Source organism: Ornithodoros turicata, chromosome 8, assembly GCF_037126465.1.
Source record: "Ornithodoros turicata isolate Travis chromosome 8, ASM3712646v1, whole genome shotgun sequence".
In the NCBI taxonomy this organism is placed as follows: domain Eukaryota; kingdom Metazoa; phylum Arthropoda; class Arachnida; order Ixodida; family Argasidae; genus Ornithodoros; species Ornithodoros turicata.
The window spans coordinates 37,867,038-37,887,308 of NC_088208.1; the positions used below are offsets into that span (position 1 = coordinate 37,867,038).

At 45.3% G+C, this 20,271-nt stretch overlaps 3 protein-coding genes across 3 annotated transcripts; 2 read left to right on the forward strand and 1 right to left on the reverse strand.

Moving 5' to 3' along the window:
• The first annotated feature begins 632 nt into the window (after window positions 1-632).
• Window positions 633-9,031, forward strand: LOC135366251 (uncharacterized). Its single transcript, XM_064598922.1, has 6 exons — window positions 633-723; window positions 1,711-1,858; window positions 6,722-6,956; window positions 7,042-7,129; window positions 7,712-8,108; window positions 8,767-9,031. The coding sequence occupies exons 1-6, from the start codon at window positions 675-677 to the stop codon at window positions 8,891-8,893; spliced, it is 1,044 nt and encodes a 347-aa protein (XP_064454992.1). The 5' UTR covers window positions 633-674; the 3' UTR covers window positions 8,894-9,031.
• A 2,801-nt stretch (window positions 9,032-11,832) lies between these two features.
• On the forward strand, window positions 11,833-18,448 carry LOC135366252 (uncharacterized). Its single transcript, XM_064598924.1, has 4 exons — window positions 11,833-12,123; window positions 15,205-15,490; window positions 16,402-16,530; window positions 18,104-18,448. The coding sequence occupies exons 1-4, from the start codon at window positions 11,844-11,846 to the stop codon at window positions 18,156-18,158; spliced, it is 750 nt and encodes a 249-aa protein (XP_064454994.1). The 5' UTR covers window positions 11,833-11,843; the 3' UTR covers window positions 18,159-18,448.
• A 725-nt stretch (window positions 18,449-19,173) lies between these two features.
• Window positions 19,174-20,001, reverse strand: LOC135367600 (uncharacterized). The gene has a single exon (XM_064600890.1). The coding sequence runs from the start codon at window positions 19,999-20,001 to the stop codon at window positions 19,174-19,176; it is 828 nt and encodes a 275-aa protein (XP_064456960.1).
• Between the last annotated feature and the right edge of the window lie 270 nt (window positions 20,002-20,271).

Below are 20,271 nucleotides of genomic sequence, written 5' to 3' on the forward strand. Positions count from 1 at the left end.
TATTACGGAGGCGGACTTGTTCAATTCTGCATCGGTGTAGGTCATGTTAGGTCTGGTAAGAAAATGTTAGTTTAGTTTCGGTTAGTTAGAGTTGATTCAGGTTAGTCTGGTCTTGTGAGGTTAGTTTAGGTCCCTTGCTTGCAGTTCACCATGCCTTGGGCGGCGCGGGCATTGAGAGCCGGTTTCATCTCACTTTTTAAAAATAGTATATTTTCAAGCGTAAGTTTTTGACGATTTATTATTAACGGTGGATAGTTACACCGTTTATTTTTATCGTGGATTTATTTAATTGTATATTTTGGACGTTTTATTTTTAACGGTGGACACTTACGCGATTTTTCCATAGCGTTTATTTTTAACGGTTTCAAATAGGGTAACACCCTCACGACTTTGTTACAGAAACTTGGCATTCCTGGAACCAGGCACAAAATAATTGCGGAAGATGGCAAAAGATCATCCATATATGTTACAAAGCCTTATGGGGAGGGAACCTCGGGAAGAAATGTACGACAGAAAATACAAGTAAAGACAACGAAAGCAGCTTGTTACCATTGGCATTAGTATATCAGTTGGCCAATCGCCCTGTGTGGCTAAGGGCCATTTCCTTTGTGGCAGAAGAAGAAGAAGAAGATATCAGTTTCTGAAGAGGAAGACAGACAATAGTAAATTTTGCGATGGCTGAATGGTCCGTGCTGCTTTCTTTGCTATTTCTGGTCGAAGTGGGTAAGAAGTCATTCACTCCATAAGGACTGATAACGTGTCCACATTATGTGCTATGAAATGGTTTTTAGGAAGGCCAAAACAGAAGGGTGCGTTTTGTAGGTACTGCCACATGATCTATATATGTTAGCCCAGAGCCGTTCCGACAGGGAGGGCCGGGGCGAGATGGGCAGCCGCCCCGTGAACCCTCACCAGAAAGGGCCCCGAACGACAGGTCTTGGCTGTGGATTGGACTGTACAGGGTGTGTGCAGAAAAATGTGACCCGCATTTTTACTTGTAACTTATTGTCTACTTACCCGAGGAACTTCCGGTGCCGTCCGATGGCGTATTTATGTGGGCGAAAGCTAAAAAAAAAAATCCTGGAAGCCTTACACAGCGTAAAAAAATAAACAGAGCGCGAAAACATCGGCTTCCGTGCATCAGAAATAGGGCGGTCATGACAGTGCATTGTAGTGCATTGCGGTCTCAGGAGAGTTATTTGCAGGCACCGCTAGGGGCACTACCGATGAGCATCCATGTGGGGGGCATCGTTTCGATTTCTGCACCGATAGCACCCCTAGCGGTACTTGAACACAACTCTCCTGCGTCTGCCATGTTGCCCTATTCTGATGCACGGTGGACGATGTTTTCGTTGCTCTGTCTATTTTTTACGCTGAGTATGGCTTCCACGATTTTTCTTCCACGATTTCGCACGCATAAATACGATATCATTCGCCACCGGAACTTCGTTAGTTAGGGAGACAACATGCTATGTGCCTAAATGCTGGTCACGTTTTTCTGCACACAACCTTTATAAAGCGGGAGTCACGAGAATTACAGTTTATTATCTCGGCAACGCAGATGCGCGCTTTCTTTTCATCGTTTACAGAGCTTCTGAGGGCGATGAAGGAATGGGGGCGCATCACGGAGCCTACCCCTTGGGCCCACTCTGTGTTAAGCAATGCCAAACTGTGCTATCGAATCTCGTCATCCTCCTCTCTCTTGTGTAGTATTCGCAGGGCCAGGGAATGCGGATACTGACGAGGCCTCGACTACGCCGATCTTGGATGCGAAACTTCTCACAGAGGACAACGCGCGGGTACAGGAGCAAAAGGCAGCCAGTGAGGCACGTGCGGGATCTGCCTTCAAGTGTGTCGAGTACGCAGTTTGCATGCACGCCAAACGCCTGGCTTTAAGATCCTCCGTGATCATGCCCTTCGTTCAGATTTTTGCCAGGTAGGACGCGTAAAAAGAGCTTGTGCTGCACGCCTTAGAAACAGTATAAGGAAGGAGGTTAGACGTAGAGTAACTAAATAGGGCTACAGAGTATGGCATTCCTTTTCCGCGCAGGATCCGCCGTTCGGTGTCCGCGATTGGGCCGATCGTGTCACGTGGTTTCTCCGTTCAAGAACGCGGCGTCCATGTTGAGTCCCCTCCATGGTTGCGAGCTGACTCCACACTCAAAAAACAGAACTTCACCGCCGCATGGCACGCTCTGCGCCAACCATTGCCACGAATGATAGCGCTATCGCTTCTGATTCGAAGAGAGAAGGGGGCGTACGCCTTTTTGTGTCAATTTGAATACACGATAACTGACACAGAAAGGCGTACGCCTCCCTCTTTCCTCGTATCAGAAGTGATAACCGTATCATTCGTGGCAATGGTTGGCGCAGAGCGTGCTATGCGGTGAAGTTCAGTTTTTAGAGTGGACTGCGTGTAGTTCTCCGGCGGAGAAGGGGCAGATTGGCGTCCCGTTGCTAGGCGACGCTGTCACGCCGGACCCAAGATGGTGGTCTCGCTCGCAGGGGCGTGGCTCAGTGTCGCTACTCCACTCCCTATTTAGTGACTCTAGTTAGACGAAGAGCTAGCTTCCTGAAAAATAGAATAATTAAATAAAGACCGTTGTTTCATCGAATCTATTATCGAGTTACCTCCTAAAAGAACTGACTCAAAGCAAGTTTCCCTTATTCGCAAAGAAAAGACCGTTGGTTACTGTCATAAAGCAAGTTCTCCGTTCAGCTGCCTACCCGCTGAGATTACGAAATCCCCGCTGCAAAATAAACTACTGGAATTCTCTCAGTTTTGAGTATTTTGCACTATATTTTAAATATATTTAATGTGGAGTATTTAATAGATCTTATTATAAATACTTTTGCGCAGTATTTTGTACCTGTCTGAATTTCACCCATCCACTTGCTCATAAATGAAACAGTATTGCTTAAAGAATTCCTTCAAGGAATGTGATGAATCACGTATTTTTGCAGAGCCTTATTAGCCGCAAAGACAGGGTTTGTGACGGCCATGGCGAAGGGTGCGCTTGGAGAATCTTGCCATGAATACTACGCACAGGAATGCTGAGTGAATAAATTAACTCCCGAGTCTTTTTATGTTTGGTGATGGATTTCGTTTGGACATCTAAAGATTCATTTGTGTCTTTCAACATATTCCCCAAAATCCCCGTTTCAGGGCGACGCATGCTGGATTATTACAGAGCGTTAGAGGTAAATTAGGTCGGGATCCAGAAAAATCGTCCCCGGAGAAAACGTCACCGGAGAAATCGTCCCCGGTGGGAACCTAGGTTAGAACCGGGTCCTAGGTTAGTTTTCATAGGTTAGGTTACCTTGGGCTTGTTTTTGACAGTTCACCATGCTGCTGAGGGAGGGGGGGTACCCACAGCTGGGCACGCGCCGTTTGACGAAAACTACCTACTTTTCTTGATACTTTTCTTGCGGGCGCGATTTCTCCTGGGGACTTTTTTCCGGGGGCACTCGAACGGTGATATTCCCGAAACTCAAAAAGGCCGAAAGGTCAAAACATCCAATAATCAGAAGGCCGAAAATTCAGAAGACCGAATTAATGAAAGACTGAAAAATAAGAAACTCCCGATACGAAAACTGTTATTCCAGCTGCGTTAAAGAAATTAGCTCTGCAAATTAGGCAGGATAGACTTGTTGGAAATTACGATAATGCAGCAAATAAATAATTTCATCGAACTTGGCGTTAATAACGTACTTTGGATCACCTGAGGGGTAAAATAAAAAGGAGAAGTAGGTTACTGCACGGATACTACCTCTTTAAACGTCCCCCGGAGAAATCGTCCCCGCAAGAAAACTATCAAGAAAATTAGTTTTCGTCAAACGGCGCGTGCCCAGCTGTGGGTAGCCCCCCCCCCCCCCCCCAACTGCGTGGTGAACTGTCAAAAACAAGCCTAAACTAACCTAACCTAACCTCTAAAAACTAACCTAGGACCCGGTTCTAACTTGTGTTCCCTCCGGGGACCATTTCTCCGGGGACAATTTTTCCGGATCCCAATAATTACTCATTCCTATATGTACAAATAATTGTTAAAAGAAAAACAGTAAGATAATGTGTTACCTTAGAGCGAAGACTTATTCGGGCACCACGCGGTCAAGGGGGTGACGGAGCACAGAGCCCTCCGAAAGAAAAAATAAATAAATAAAGCAAAAACATCCACGTTTCGATGCCAGTATTCGGGACACGTGGTTCTACAGCATCAACCGTTCACTTTCCTTGTGTCCGCAAGTCGTCCAAGGCCGCAACGCACGATTCCCAGAAACCAATAACTTCTATACGACTTTCTATTCGCATTCCTCAACCATAGAGCCTTACTAGGGCAGTGAAAGTATACTGGAACTACAAAGACGATAAACACAATACGCATTCTCGATACTTTCACTTCTTCGAGCAAAGATGGTAGACGGATGTGTGTGTGTGGTGGTGGTGGGGAGGAGGAGAGGGGGTGAGATCACTTGGTCGTGGTCGCGATTTGGGTCGCGTTCGGGCTGGCTTCCAAGATGTGTCACAAAAGGGGGCAAACAGACCGGGGAGACGCGTATAGTGCTTATTGTGAGTGACCAGGTGCAGTGATTAGGGTCAGAAGACGTCTGGAAGGTTACCCTTCTATCGTCAAGCGTGCGTGAATTGCAATAATCGAAGGCATATCGGGGGAGGACCGGGCAAATTGATAAGTGTAGTGGTAAAATACTGCAGATGTGATTATGCCTTCGGGCTTTTAACGTATCAACAATAAATAAATAAATAAATACATTGATCTTTCGTTGGTATTTATTTACTATTATATTTCTTTTGTGGGCATATGGGCTAAAGTTGTTTCGCGATCACACAGAGAAAGACCCATATTACACTAAGAAGTAAGAATTAAAAAAAAAATATTTTCTAAGAACCTGATGTGACAAGCCGAAATCTGAACTGGACATACATTTGCAATGCGATAGTTTTGTTTTCTGTTTTTTTTTTTTTTTTTGCAATTGTATTAAAAATGATACATATATAGTGCAAGTACAAAGTTAAAAAAAATAACAATAAACGAGCGGCATTCGAATGGATTGTTATTGCTGCGTATTCGAACCATGATGATCCGAACCACGCGGGGCATTTACATGAGGCGTAATAAATGATGTCCCAGGGGGAAAAAAAATTCGCACCCGAAAAATAGCAAAAAAAAAAGAAAGAAAGAAGTTGCTCCCCCAAATGTTCCTGGAGAAAAATGGCTGAAGCTCGGAACGGCTCGAGCTTCCTGCCAAGTGCGGTTTCTTTGTTCTGTACTTCTTTTTTTGTTGTTGTTGCTGTTGTTGTACTACACGGCCAGCTGAGCCTAAAACGCGAAGGCATGATGGAATGCGTAGCGGTTATTACCGCCGATGGCGGAAGACAAATACAGTGAACCCTGGTTAATATGACCCCCGATAACCTGACATACGCGTTTGACGATCGTACTCCTAGGGAACAATGCAGTGAAACCTCTGCAAATCCCCCCGTTAATATGACAGTTCCGCATTATGACCCAAATTTTCGAGAACGACCATGGTCATAATAACGAGGGTACACTGTACTGGCGTGGATTGTACTCAAATACAATTAAGCACAAAACCAAATTGATAAATAACAGTGTGGTTACTCTTTTCCTTTCATTTGTGTTCACTTTTGTGCATTAGATATTAAAAGCGCGTAGAATAAAATAAAGAAAGAAAAATTGAAACGCATTGTACAGCGTACCACATGAATCGGAGGACCAGTTCCAGGACCAGTTTAAAATGATCAAAATCCCCGTTTGAAAATAAACTACTGCAAAGAAATGCTGTCTCACTATAAAGCGATAAGATTATATAGCGATATCCTGTTTTCAAATCCCCGCTACAAAATAAACTACTGAAAATAAACGTTATTTCAACATAAAATGCACACTCGCGCGCGGGAAACTGCCAGCGGCGAGTTAGACTAACCTGGACAGAAAAATACAAACACCAAACTTGGACTAACCTAATAAAAAACAAACCAACGTGGTGTTCCGCCGTGTCTGCCCCGTTAAGCCTGACGGCCGCTAAAATTTGGCTTTCGTTCGCTAAAACGACTTCGCAAGACATCGAAAACTCGGGGGTTTTGGGTGGTTATATAGTGATACCTGTTCCTAAACACGGCATATACCATCTTACGTAGCAATCCAGCATTCTCCTCGATTTCCCTTGTATCGAGAACGGGGATTTCCAGATCGGGGATTTCGCAACCGGGAATATCGAAGTCCATCCCACTGCAGCGACCGTGCACCTTGTCATTTTGAAAACCGTCGAGTAAAGCTCTTACCTTTTTACCTTCTTGAAAGCAATAAGCATCAAAGGAACAGACTTTATTTTGGTGATTCTGAATCGGGTGTTTCATCACAACAGCGATATTCGATCTCGTTGCTAGAGGAAATTTGGTAAATATGGTAACAGACACCCTGACGTCTTTTTTACCCTTCCTACGTGCATTTTAAATGTATATTTCGTTCCATGCAGCACTTAGTACAGGAACACCCTGTACTGATATATCGTTTTGTGTCTTATAATACAACCGATAAAAAAATATGATACCTAATAAATAAAATGTCAGTACATTATAAATTCAGAAATTAATTTAAAATAACATCGATGTATTTAAAAAAAATATGAAATGCGGCAAGCAGCGGAGAGTGAAAGTTGTCTTCCTCCTCTCCGGAGCCAGTCCTTTTCTCGAAGTACCAGGAAAGCAGCTGACTTCGCTGACAATGCAGACCAGGTCCGCGCAGTCGTACTTGGAACTGGGTCACTTTCCCTTTCCGCGCCTTTCACAAAGAACCCATGCGCGGGAAAAAGGGACAGCTAGTGGACAGGGGTCACCTATAAAACGGGATCCTCCAGAACGGACCTTACACTCCGGTAGCCCCAACCTGCGTCTCGCAACTTGGAACTTTGCGGTGGTAAGACAAATCTTTTCTTCAACAATAGAAATTCTTTGCTCATTCTTTGGTTCACGTGGCTCATGAGGTCGCCGTTCACTTTCAGGTCCATCCTACTTCGACGATGATTTCCACAAGTGCCATCCTCATCGCTGTCCTGGTAGCGGTTCAGGGCGTTTTGGCAGATCCGATAGGTGAGCAGATTATTGTCTCCTGATGAGAAGACGTGCTTTATGATACGTGAATTTCCACGAGAGTCTTTGGTTCATTACTGACTCTCATATTTATAATATAAAATTTACATATGTCATGTCGGTTATTAGATTAAATTTCAAGGTTGTATGTGCCTTCCACAAGCGGTTCACGGCAAAATGCTTTCACTGTGCATTAAAACTGATTTGCTTCGAAACCCCTGTTTATTGGTCCCCATGTCGAGAAACTGGGAGCGGGCAACAAGGACATTGAGGAGCAAGCCTTGTGATCGTCCTCGTTCTTGTGGCGCACGCTCAGGCTTCTTCATCACGGAATTCGTTCATCAGCTTGCCTGCATTTATGCTGTTTGATTCGCAAATATTGTACAATTTTTGTACCGAAATACTGAATAGTTTCTCTATTCTTGCCTCCGCTAGCGGTAATACGAGCTTGTTTGTTAGTCTGCTCCGCGATTAATTAGAATGACATTAACTTATATTTGAAGTGGGTAGTCGAAACGGCACGCCCTGAACACAGAAATCTGGGCCACTGCTAATCCACGCATTCCTCTCTGTCCATTACAGTGCCCATCAACAGCAAATCCGACGAATCGTCCACCTCAGTGATAGCCAAGGCTCGAACATTTCTTCCATCCCTGCTGACGCTTCCCGCTCTGGCTGCGCCCGTCATGCTCCTGGGCGCCAGTTTCGTCCTCCTGAACTTTATGCCTACCGTCATCCCCGCAGTGTTGTCTCTGATCAGCTTGAGGACCAAGCTGGCTCCGCTGCTAAGCCTCGTTGGACTCCGTGAAGCCATCGACCTGGAAAACATGGAGAAGCAGCTGGAGTCCGTGGACGTGCTCGAGCGTGGTCTGGACTATCTCGATGTGAAGCAGGAGTGCCGTCAGAAGGCCGCTTGCGAATTGGGAGAGTGGTTCAGCAGGAAGCATCCCGCACTTGGCCGTTTAATCGACGCTTTCGGGTAAGCATCACATCATTACTATTATTATTTACTTTATTGCTCGCAAGAGTTCACTGTGCCGCTTCATGTTGAACGCGTTCCGATGCGTTGTGTTGATGTGTGCTTGTCGTTTTATTAGCACAATTGCACTCAGGCATATCTCGGCATTTCTGCCTCGAAGCTCTCGATAAGGCGTGAGTTCAGCTGGGGCTACGATCTCACGTGAAGGTCGACATGGCGTATCGGTGAGCTCGATCATGCCGCGTATAAGGGCACTCACCGGATAACATCACACATGCATATTGAGCAGGTATGATATGTTATCTGGTGAGTGCGCTAATACGCGGCATGATCGTATCTACACTTCACGTTCGTATAACCTGCTAGTAATTAGTGCACGTGACACGTCGTAAAACTTGATACGTTATTATTGGAATCAGGGGAGAAATAGGGTTTAGTCCGAATTGGCACTAAACTGAATCGGGATTAGAGTTTGGCTGATCACTCCCACCTTATACCAAGTAGAAGAAGAAATCGGGTTTAACCGAAAAAAAAAAAAAGAAGTCAGCCCCCATTTATGAGTTTATGTGTTTTATGTTTGTCGTGGATGTTTAGAACGTATCGCCGTTGATCGAGCCCATACCGACATCATTTGATTGATTCGTTTGTTACTCTACAGTGACCACGTTCTGCGCATCAGCAAGTACGGCGATAGCTTGCTACTCGGGGGCAAGGAAGGCGGCTGTGAACAGCACTTTCCCACGTGCACCAAGTCTCCCCTAAGAAAGTACGTCGCCTTCTTCTAGAAGTCGCCAGTCATCGAAGCTGCAACCCGAGTGGTGAAGTCTGCAACAATAAGGTCGAGGTCACTCCGGATGATTTCGTATGCGCGTTGGAGTGGAGCTGTTTCTTGTGGCTGGACTGCATCAACAATCTCTGTGCTCGTAGCGTAACATGTTTTTTTATTGTGTATTTATTATTTATACGTAAACATGAGTTCGCATTCGGAGATTTCTCGACTACGTATGTGTTGTAGAGTGTTAGTTGTGTATATATGTGTTGTCCACGTCTCTGTAGGTAAAATAAATTCTTTATTGTCCAAATTGATATCCCACTGTCCTGTTTTTCGTTCTTGTGGCATAAATATAGATATCCTTTACGGCTTCGGAAGAGTTACGAAACAGCTTCGGTGCTACTCTAGAACACGCTGCAGAAAATGAGCAACAAGCTGTAGAAGTAGCGGAAATAATTTGGCACGTTGGTATAAATCTTGCATACTAGAACATACTTGGCATAATCTTGCAGATAAAGACAGAGCTGATTGAGGCGGCATTTATCAGAAACACAGATAGATATATTAGCCCAAACGAATTGTACAGTAAAACTTCGTTGGAACTTGAGTGCGTGTCCGTGGTTTCATTCGTCACTGTCTGTTTGTATACTCGCAGTACGCAAGTGGTAGAAAATGCAAGAAAACGTAACATAAAACCGTATCCGATAGATACAAATTGGCACTAATGGCGTCACTTGTGTCACGCATGGGTCTCATGGTACGTTGCGGTGTTGAAGTGCGGGCGACGATCAAAAGGCTGGTGCATTCATGCAATAAAGCAAGAACATAGAACCGTCAAAAGTACGATCACCATGTACAGAAAGAGCTGACCAATCAAGGCACTTTCGCGTGGAAAGTAATCAAGCTTAGACCTGTCATGCAAGCAGACATAGCGAAGGCTAGATAGCTTGAATGATTTTTTTTATTATCATTGCAGGAATAAAATAATGTTGTCATCGATAAGGTCAGATAGGGTGGGGGGACAAGGGTAACTATGCGAATCCACACAACTTCGGAAGCATATGGGTCTGATCCCCGCCGCTGTCTGACATTCTGAGCAGCACAATCATGTCACGCTCACTTTCGCACGTTACAGCGAATGGTAGCTGTTATAACAAATTGCGCTATGTATACCGAACTGCCACGCAGTAGTCAGAAATACAGAAAGCAGAAAAAAAGAAACGCAACACCCAGAGACGACTCCTCGAATTATGTTACGTCGCTTATGCTTCGATTACGAACGAGTTCTTCTTCCCTCTTTCCTCTTAGGTGGTACCAGAGTCGTTTCTGGGTGGGACCTGCTGACCGACAAACGCCCCCCTTTCTCCTGCTTTATTTTTTTTTCTTTCTTTTTTTTTATGGGCAGCCGAAAGCCAAAAAAGAGGAGATAGACAAATGGCGGTAAACCCAGATATTACGTGGACTCCGTGGACGTTTCCTTGTCCGTCGCTGAAAAGTGGATGACCCGAAAAAGAGTGACCTTGTTGTTGCTTCTTCGCATCACGACGAAACGCAATCGAAAGGAATTCTATGTAGTATAAGACTGCGAAGAGGGAACGCCGTGCAACTTCCTCGTTCAACTGTCAGTTATGAAGTCGCTCTCGTTTGAGGTGGATGCCTTCTTCTATCGAACCCATTATTTCGTGGCCCCTCCACTGACTACAAACCAAGTGTAGTTGATTTTTTTTTGTATGGTTATGATTCGTGTTTTTTGCTTCGAGTGCCAACTATGATCATTTGTGGACTAATTTTGTCGTATAGGGGTGTGCGAATATTCGAATTTTTCAAATGACAAAGTTAATATAGTAATTGTCTGGAACTATAGAACTCCGTATATACGGGACTTTGTGAGAACTCTACATTGGAATGAACTCTGCATGGAACTCTCAATTTTGATTTTAGATCGAGGTGGCGTTTAATTCAAACCGAATACAATGATATATAGTTGGGAAGCTGAAAGTGTAGACTCTCCTGCGAAGATGTGTGTGCATATATATCGTGCTGCTGTTAATATCTTTGATTCGGTTTTTGAAATGACTGTAGAGGAGATGTTATTCCCCTACATGAGTTCTTATCGGCGATGATGAAATGTTCCGGAGGGCCGGGCGTGCTAGGGAGCTTGTCAAACCGTTGACGATCGAACTGGCGAGCCGGAGCCGTAGCGATGCCACGTCGCTGAAAACGGAGCAATTGAAACACCACAAATTGAAACAGAGCAATTTGTCCCGTTTCAGGCCCGGTACGAACTCACTGCCTTGGGTTCAGCAGTTGTATGACCAACTCCGGTAGGTTGATGGGACATGAAAAGAACGTCCATTGTTGTGAGGCACTTAGCGATGTGACTCCATATTCAACAATTACCACTGCAGTTATCTTTAGAATTACCATTCTAGCAATGTCTGGTCGTCAATTCTTTCCGTTCAGTATAAGTGCAGCGAAACAGCACAGGTGTTATCATTATTTGCTTCAGAAATGTCCTTATGGTCGCAAGGAAACACCTATCTGTCCACATGCAAAGGGCATTGTACACCAAGGTCAAGTCAATAAATTCAAAAAGAGAGAAGTGTCTGAGCCAAACACCTACTCAAGTGCCCCCTCGCGGAAACTGGCATATTTGTCGACGACCCCTTCAGACGTAACGCCTTCCTTTCATCAACCTTGTCAAACACTTAGTAAGTGCAATGGCAACATTTACCCTCTTACGAATACCCGTCGACAATACAGAAATGTCCTTCATCGAGAGCAAATTTAAACACTGTGAAAACTTTGACCCTTCTCCGCTGCTGACACGCATTTCACGACTGCCGTATACGCTGACAGCTATATTTAATGCACCGCGTGGGAATTACCTCGGCAATCCGGAACATCGTACTTGGAGAATCTCATAAGCGGACACAACAAGGAGGAAAAATATATAGCACGGTATGGAGGTCAGTGGCAGCGTCCCTCCACCAGTGCTGCTCTCCCCAGATCGTCTGCCATGCGTGTTTCGTAGCAGAAGGATGCTCCGTTGCATGATCGTCTGCTACGTTTTGGCGGCGTGGTTCTTGTGCTGTGTACCGCCGCCGGCCACTTCGCAGACGGTCCTCTCGCGGCAAGCAAGGTCGAGTGCGTGGTCGTCACTCAGGGAACTTGGGAGGGATTTCCCAAAGGCATTTTTGAAGAAAAAGTTTCACCACCACCATCATCATCAGTTGATCGAAAGTAAGCGACGATTTCTTGTTATAGCATTGCTTCGTTAGCTGCACTATAAATCACATCAACGGCGTTTATGTTTAAACGTTTAATTTATTCTCATCAACGAGGGAAAACTTTACAGGGAATTGGATGAAGATGAGAAATAGTAATACAGTTTTCTTGACATGTGCTACCGACCGTTTTGCGTGTAACTTTTTGGTAACTTGACACGTACATACGACAGGACAGCTTGCGTTTCCTAAGACAGCATCATCGCTACTGAGTAATTCATTATAGCCGTTTACTATCGACAAATAAATCGATATAAACGATATGACGATCTATAACTATCGCTATATTTATTGTAGAACGATACATCGAATGTCGCACGTGTATTTATCAGCACAGAGAGGCTATAAAATGCAAAATTGCTCCGCTTTTATCATGCGCGGTGCCAACTTTTTCAGTAATTATTGCTTGCGGTTTTATCGACAGCCAACTATTTATTATTGCTTATCATTTTTTCACGGACTGGTTACTGTGCCAGGAGAACTGCAATTTATAACAGCGACGATTTAACAACGACGTTTACAGTATGTTACGACGTTACAGTGTTACAATGACACCGTACAAGTTAAAATCGACTAAACTGAACCGACGAACATCGAGTAAGCTTCCTTCGTACCCAGTCATTTACTAAGCGATGCATGTTACGTCAAGCGTCTTACGCGCAATTTGTTGCGACTTTTTACGAACGGATGGTAACACTGATACCCGACGCCTTCAGTCATGGAAATATCGACTATAATCTATCTGACCATCTGCACCAGTTATAGAAATGGGAGGGGGAAAAAAGAGAAAAAGAACACTCTCGAATTAGCCTAGTTTCCGAAATCTCTCTAGTTCAGCGACGATGTTGATTTGCATCTTCACACGGACAAAGAATAGCCTATATATTTATTTTCATTCTAATGCCCTTACACAAGGGATGTCTTTTTTTGCGAGTGCAGCTTGACAGTCACAATAAAAAAAAAATATATATATATATATTTATATAAATATACCAAATTCCGTTTCGAGCACCGTAGCAGACGACAGTATACAAAACCGTCGTTGGGTCGTCTGTCAAGCTGGTCGCTGGCCGCTCCTGGTCTTCCTGACGCCTGATAAGCGCCAAAACAACCTTTCAGGCGCTCAGAAATGCAAACACAAATTGTAAACACGAAACTACAGACACGTCTTCTGGCTCTGGTATTCGATATTCGATGTCGTTCCTTTGTTCCGGCTCATCGCAAACGCTCCAAGGCTTAATGTGATTGCAGACGACACGTGAACTTAATGAAGAATAAGACATGACGCAAATGAAATAGTTTTCATGAAGTGAGTGTTGCGCCATGCATAGTGCCATGAAGCTATTAGCGATGGTAATTTGGATTTTATTGACTTCATTGCACTCAAGGTTTGTGTTATGAAGCCAGAAAACGGAAAACACTATACAATCGTGTATTGTGCCCGACGGATATATGTTTCTATAGCTTTACATAATACACTTGTTTGTGGTTGCTACTTTTATTGAATGACCAAAGTACGATAAGAGCAAATGTAATTAGTCTGGATAGTTATTGGATATTTTATCGCGACACCCTTGCTCTGAATTACAACTCAGTTAAAACGTGATGAGTCTTCATCACCAACCATGGTTAGGGAGTGACTTTTTCGGGTTAAATGCCTTTCTCAGATTCGGGGAGGGGGGGGGGGTAAACATCGGGCGCTATTTTTAAATCTGTAATTCGGGGAGAAATCGGGCGATAACTGTGCCTTCGGGTGTTATCGGGTGTTTTTGTTTCTCCTCTTGTCTATTAAGTCCTTTCCTAATCTCTCTCTTTTGTTTTTTGTTGTTGTTGTTTTTTTTTTTTTGCGGGATCGTGACCTTCCAGCGATAATCCCCGAAGGCATAGACAGTGTTGACACACATGGGTGTATTGCTGGGAACATAAGTGACCCATTCTTACATGCGTTACACGTGGAGACCTCTGTTCGTCTTCAGTGGAAACGTCACTTGAGGACTTCATAGTGACTGGAATTCGGGGAGAAATCGGGTTTAACCCGAATTGGTCGGAGGTCAGTTAGAGGGGGGGGGGGGGGATAACCGGGCGGAATCGGGTTTAACCCGAAAAAGTCACTCCCTAACCATGGTGCACCACTACAACAGCGTCTCGAGCGGCACCTGTGTTCGAATCCACAACCCTGTCCGACACGTTTGGTGCCTGACAACGCGGAAACTCGAGAGTGAGAGGCCGTTATTACAGCGGTCCATTTCTTCGCGTAATCGCTATTCAACATCTCACTGTATCTAAAGCCAGAAGATTGTCTGACGGCGTGATGATATTGACCTGGGAACGAAGGAAGACCGGCTCAAATACACCAGGAAAAAGTTTAGCATCACTCCGGATCGCTTGGCCTCCTTTCTTCGCGACCGCGCGTAAGCTATAGGTGCTCCCCGAGTCATGGGCCAGCGTGGAGTTAGTACACTACCCTCTTCGGCGAAGAGATTTTATACGTTCCAGTATGACAGCTATCGAGCTCAATGCTGTATCGGGCGTCACGCTGCAGAGCGTGAAAAAAGCGTGCCACTTTCGCGGTTTGACAGCAAGACAGATGAGAAGAAAGGGAAAATCTCTGCTGTACGTATACTGGGCGCGAGGGATAGCGAGGATTTGTTTTTCAATTGCAACCTTCTGGCTGTTAGCTGTGGCTTAGTTGTCGAGACTGGGAGGTACCCGGGTTCGAATCCCGGTGCCGGCTGTGCTGTCTGGGGTTTTTCCTGGGTTTTCCTCAGACGCTTTCAGACATATGTCGGCACAGTTCCCTTAGAAGTCGGCCCAGGACGCACATTCCCCCAGGGCGTGAGTCGTGACGTTGCCCACATACGTGAGGCCGACAACGGCAAGCCCTATCAGCACCACCACCACCACCACCACTGTGGCTTAGTTGCCTTTTTTTTTTTTTTTTTTGTAGCATACTTCTGTGTTTTTGGATGGCACTGCGTGAGTTGCAAATGAACTTGTGTGATATGTGCATTTTGATGTCACTCGTTCTCATCCACAGCCATCGGCGTCCCGGCCCTGATGATCGCTGGACACGTCATCCCAATCGCCATCGCGGGTTTCACCTTCGGGCTGTTTGTGACGTTGGCCCATTCTCCATTATCTCCTCTACCAGTGCCGCCTTTGCCTCACGCACCCGTGGGAAAACACCCGCCGCTTCAGGCAATCCAGGCCCTGCACCCTCCTAACAAGTTAGCCTGGGAGGCGGCCCACAACATTCCCGTCATCACCTACTACGGGCTCAAGCCTGCCACGCTCATACGTAGAAAGGGACAGCGCGAAGACAGGTTAGCTATTTGCGCTTTCTATAGGCATCTGGTAGAAAAGCGGAAGATCAAAAAAAAGAAAGAAAAATCTTCTCTCGTTTTTTTTCCCGATGCTAGTCTCAACAAAATAACGCATAATGTGCATCTAAGAAGGCTCGTCTATCTCACACCTTTTCAAGGCTGTGCAGTCGTGTTCAACACATGAACGGTATGTCAAAGGTACCGTGAAGCAGTTGAGGGTGCAGGTCACAAAACGAGTTCATTCAATATAGTATAACCCCTTATGACCCCAACGCCACAATTTTTATCCCAATCATACGCGTAGTTTCTGAGAAAAACAAACTTGAAAATTGCGGGCAACACTGTGTCGAAGTTGCTACCAACTTCGCATTGCCCGTCAAGTACGGCGGCAAAACTAAATTGCATGCTAACAACACTGGGTGCGACACAGCGACGCGCAGCGTGGAAGCCAAAATCAGAATTTAAAAAAAATCTGGATACATATAGCGCCGGTGTTGCCCACTAAAATTGTTGTCTCACGCCAGGCGTCGCCCCTACCAATTTTATCGCAGTCTTGATAAATAAATTTGTTTAGAGGGACATATCACGTATGTGCTGTAAGATGGTTGCTTATCGGGGAAGGCGCTTGTCTTATTGGTTGCCATAGCTAACTGTATCACTGTGACTCAGCAAGTAGCGCCCCGACACCGAAACTATATGTATGGGACTGCACTATGGGGGCCCTATTGGTTGCATATATACATACGTTGGGCTCCCTAGTATAACTTTTTTTTATAACGGTGCATAATTTTGCATTGCAATCGGCGATATTTATCACTCCTCTCAAGAGCCTGACACGTGAGCAGACTAGATTAGTCCCGACGAGGTTATTGTTTCTGTGTGTCTTACCTTATAATTATGCAAATATGCAGGTTGACTCAGACCAGTGGGTATTTGAGGCAGATGTTACAGAGGCAACGCGATCAAGTTGGTGTTAATGATGGCGGGAACTCATACCTGGCAGTTCAATCGTTGCAGAAACTTTGGAATTCAGCATCAAAGTAAGTACTGCCAGTAATAAAGAAGCCCAACTGCAATTACGACTGAAGATGGTAAAAACGAGAAAACAAAACGCGAACAAGCTATATATGTTTTGTGATCCGGGACTGCACAGTGCAGGCAAGAAGGATTGGCGAACAGCCATTACTGACAGTAAAAGTGCGCGAATTGTAAAGCGAGTAGACGCGAATAGTAAAAGCGACAGTCAAAAGATACTGGCGAAAAGCAAAGTTGCAACCACATATCATAACTGTTGGTAGTACCCTACACCATCCCTTTGTTGAATGTCATAACAAATGCTGTCTCATTGAGGTTACGAACCAGATGCTCCTGCATTACATCTTTAACGAGTTCTACAAAACAATGATAGCCCTAAGAAAAGGAGAAGGACAAAGAGCTCGCTAACCCTGACACATAAAAAGATGAACCTATCCTTGTGGAGGCAGCTTTGCTTTGTTTTAGTTTTATGTTACAAAGACTCCTCCGGCATATTGTGTTCTGCGTATAGTCAGAGGACGGATCTAATTATCCTCTAGGCGCCTATATAGAAACCAAGAGGCGTGAAAGGCCGCCTGGTCTCGATCGCAGATCGGCGAACGGTGACAATGAGGACAGGATCAGCAGGGCCAAGATCACTTAATGAACCGTTTCATTATAGTATGTGCGCGGTCAAGCGGTACGTATCGTTATTCCCTTTAATGATCTCCTCCGCTGTTTTCTAGCACATTTATACACCGATTTTTCGTCACTTGAGTATCGTGTTCGATACGAACAACTCTACTTTGTCTACACCTGGTCTTCATGGCACGACATTCCACGGTCATCACAATCGTGGACATACGGGTGTGACGGATCCAAAACCGGGCTGGGCATCCAATCCAACGCTGAAATATGGGAATCGGGCAGTCGCATTTCCACTTACATGCTCACTTACATACGTACATTACATATACAGCTTGGACATAGTTGTCTGTAATCTACAGCTTGCGGTTTATCCTGTCTGAAACCTACAGGCGTTGCAAGGGTATTTCTTGCGACTAACCGTGTATTCACACCAGCGAGATTCTCAGAGAATGTTCTACTGGAAGAAAAAGCAAAAGCGCTGCTTACAGAGGCGAAGTTCCGTCCCGTGTTATGTGAGCATTCACAGGGTTCGGAATATTGGGAGTGCCGTACTGCGCATTTAGCAGACGACACTTAGCAGACGACACCGTCATCGTGTTTCCCTGTCGTCTGCTACGGAATATCTTGTGGCTGTGTAGCAGGATATTCCCCACGGTTAGCAGTGTACGTGAAGACGTATGTACGCAGTATGTACGTAAGTACGCAGGTATGTCGCAAGCTGTATGTAATGTACGTATGTAAGTGAGAGAGGGAAACATGTGATGGTAAGAGCGTCAGAAAAAGGTTCCTGTGCAAGTCGTCGGGAAGTCGTTCCAGACCGTACGCACTTGGCTATAGTATGCTGTTTGAGTAACTGCCACGTTCGACTTTTCTTCGACTTTTACTGGAAACATGTCTTAATGTGATCCGAGTGTCCTCTTTAATATGATAATGGAGTGCATGAATTTTCAGGCCCGTCAGCAGCAACGCGGTGGACGATGGAAGGGCGCGAGGGAACAGCACGTGACGAGCACTGTGCAACATGAAGAAAATACGAGTGTGACGGAAGTCAAAGCATCCTGACCGTAGGGCTCACTGGCTCGCTTATTTATTAAACCATCCGGTATCACCGGAGACAATGCGAGGCATAGAGGCTCACACTTTCACAACCTCTGCTCACACAACGCACAGGCTCCGTGATGGTTGGCATCGTTATGCATTCATGTGACTTCACAGTTACGTTTATGAAACGTCGAGCTTAGCAGGTACTTTCATGATCACCTTTAGTAACAAAATAAAGTTTACATTGAGTATGTCTATAGTGTCTTTATTTCTGGTGCTGGTAATGTAAAGCAAGTGCCAGAAAATAAACGTAACAGAGTTCATGCTCTTGCAGATGCATGCGCCCTTGTCGTTTATGTCAACCCGCTTCGAAGAGCAAGCCATACACTCGCCATGATTAGGAAGTCATGCCTAGCAATCCGCATAACAGATTCAAAGCCAAAATCGGTACCAATCCTAACCTATATTTGTGATAAACATGGAGCATCACCAGGACAAGATTTGATCTAACGTGATAACAGTCGAGTCCCCGACTTTCCCGAGTCTTCCAATGCTGACAGTGATATTTCATCATCTAATTTCGATTGCCCTCCTGTAGTAGTAAATATCGTGTATTTCTATGTTCCGGCGACTTAGTTGACTATTATTTGTAATGATCGGCGGCATGCACGTCGTAGTGCATCTCCTTCTGGGAACGCGTTGAAAAATTGATAAAAACAGTAAATAAGTTAATAGTAGTTTAATTAGTTTGTTACTCGTTACTGTGGAACTAATAAATACTAAAACATACGTAAAAACAGTAATAATAATAATAATACGTAAAACATAGAAATATGCACCAAGTCCACAACCTTCACTTGTAAGAAGCATGCAAACAAAGTTTGTCGCACTATCGCGTTTAGGCTCATTGGTGTTTTCAAGAGAGCTATAAATGTCGGAACTGCTAGATGTTGGACTGCAGCAGCCAGACAGTACCCACTTCACTGGTCAGCGCCTTCGCTCTCTGTGCTACCAGATGCTTCACTCACTTGAGAAATGCTGGATCCTTCGCCAGGGCTTTCACATTCTGAACTACCATATCCTTCACTTTCCACTGAATCACCCGATTCCTCGGTGTCCCTCTCCCCGTCGGCGCTATCAAATCCTTCACTTCCTGTAGGTTCACCAGATCTTCCACTTTCCGAGGAATCGCCAGATCCTTCGGTGTCGCTATCACTACGTAGGCTACCGGATTCTTCGTCTCCCGCTGAATAGCCAGACCCGTCTGCAGCGCATTCGCTGTCCGAACTACTGGATCCTACGCTTTCAGAGCAATCACCTACTTCGGACTCGCTTTCACAGTGCGAACGTTGAGACTCTTCACCCTCTGTTGAGTAACCGGATAGTTCTGCCGCGCTTTCGTCGTCAAGACTATCAGATTCATCGCATGTCGAACAATCGCTGTCACTGAGGAAAGTTCCCTCACCGTCGCTTTCACCCTCCGAACTACCATATCCTTCGCTGTCCATGCTGCGAGATTCTCCAGTGACGATTTCGTCGCTAGTACTGTCACCTTCTGTAGAATCGTCATATCCTTCGGTGACGCTTTCACCGCTTGACCTGCAGCGCCCTTCGCTCTCTGCTGAACTTTCCAAGTCCTCAACAGCGTCTTTAGGCTCTGAACTGTCGCTTGTAGACACACCCCTGCACTCTTCTTCCACAGTGTCTGCTGCAGTAGGGCACTCTTCGTCTTGCGAGGAACCGTTGTCTTCACTTGGCGTATCTTCTAACCCGCTATGGTGCAGAGGAAGACGTTCAGTTTTACTCATGATTTTGCGGGCACGCGGTTGGCTCCCACTTTCAATCGCGCAATGCTCTCGTAATTACCTGCATCGTCCCAGGCCTGTCCTTCCCGTTCAGTCACTCGATTTTCTGTGAGGAGCTTCGGTTACCTTAACCCAGGCAGCCCAAAGTACTGAAAGTCGAGTGCGACTTTCAGTACACGGGGGTGGACGGGGCAGGTGGAAGGCCTTGAACAGACCCGTGAAACTAAAGAACACTGATAAGACGCATACCGTCCACCCCCATTGCACTTGACT

What these genes read in the sequence shown, in the direction of transcription:
- LOC135366252 (XM_064598924.1), top strand. Translation starts at nt 11,844, where the DNA reads ATGGAGGTCAGTGGCAGCGTCCCTCCACCAGTGCTGCTCTCCCCAGAT. An exon ending in TCATCATCAGTTGATCGAAA is followed by an intron (nt 12,124 to 15,204) that starts GTAAGCGACGAT and finishes TCTCATCCACAG; the next exon opens with CCATCGGCGTCCCGGCCCTG. An exon ending in CTTTGGAATTCAGCATCAAA is followed by an intron (nt 16,531 to 18,103) that starts GTAAGTACTGCC and finishes ATGAATTTTCAG; the next exon opens with GCCCGTCAGCAGCAACGCGG.
- LOC135366251 (XM_064598922.1), top strand. Translation starts at nt 675, where the DNA reads ATGGCTGAATGGTCCGTGCTGCTTTCTTTGCTATTTCTGGTCGAAGTG. An exon ending in CGTTTTGGCAGATCCGATAG is followed by an intron (nt 7,130 to 7,711) that starts GTGAGCAGATTA and finishes TGTCCATTACAG; the next exon opens with TGCCCATCAACAGCAAATCC. An exon ending in CGTTTAATCGACGCTTTCGG is followed by an intron (nt 8,109 to 8,766) that starts GTAAGCATCACA and finishes GTTACTCTACAG; the next exon opens with TGACCACGTTCTGCGCATCA.
- LOC135367600 (XM_064600890.1), bottom strand. Translation starts at nt 20,001, where the DNA reads ATGAGTAAAACTGAACGTCTTCCTCTGCACCATAGCGGGTTAGAAGAT.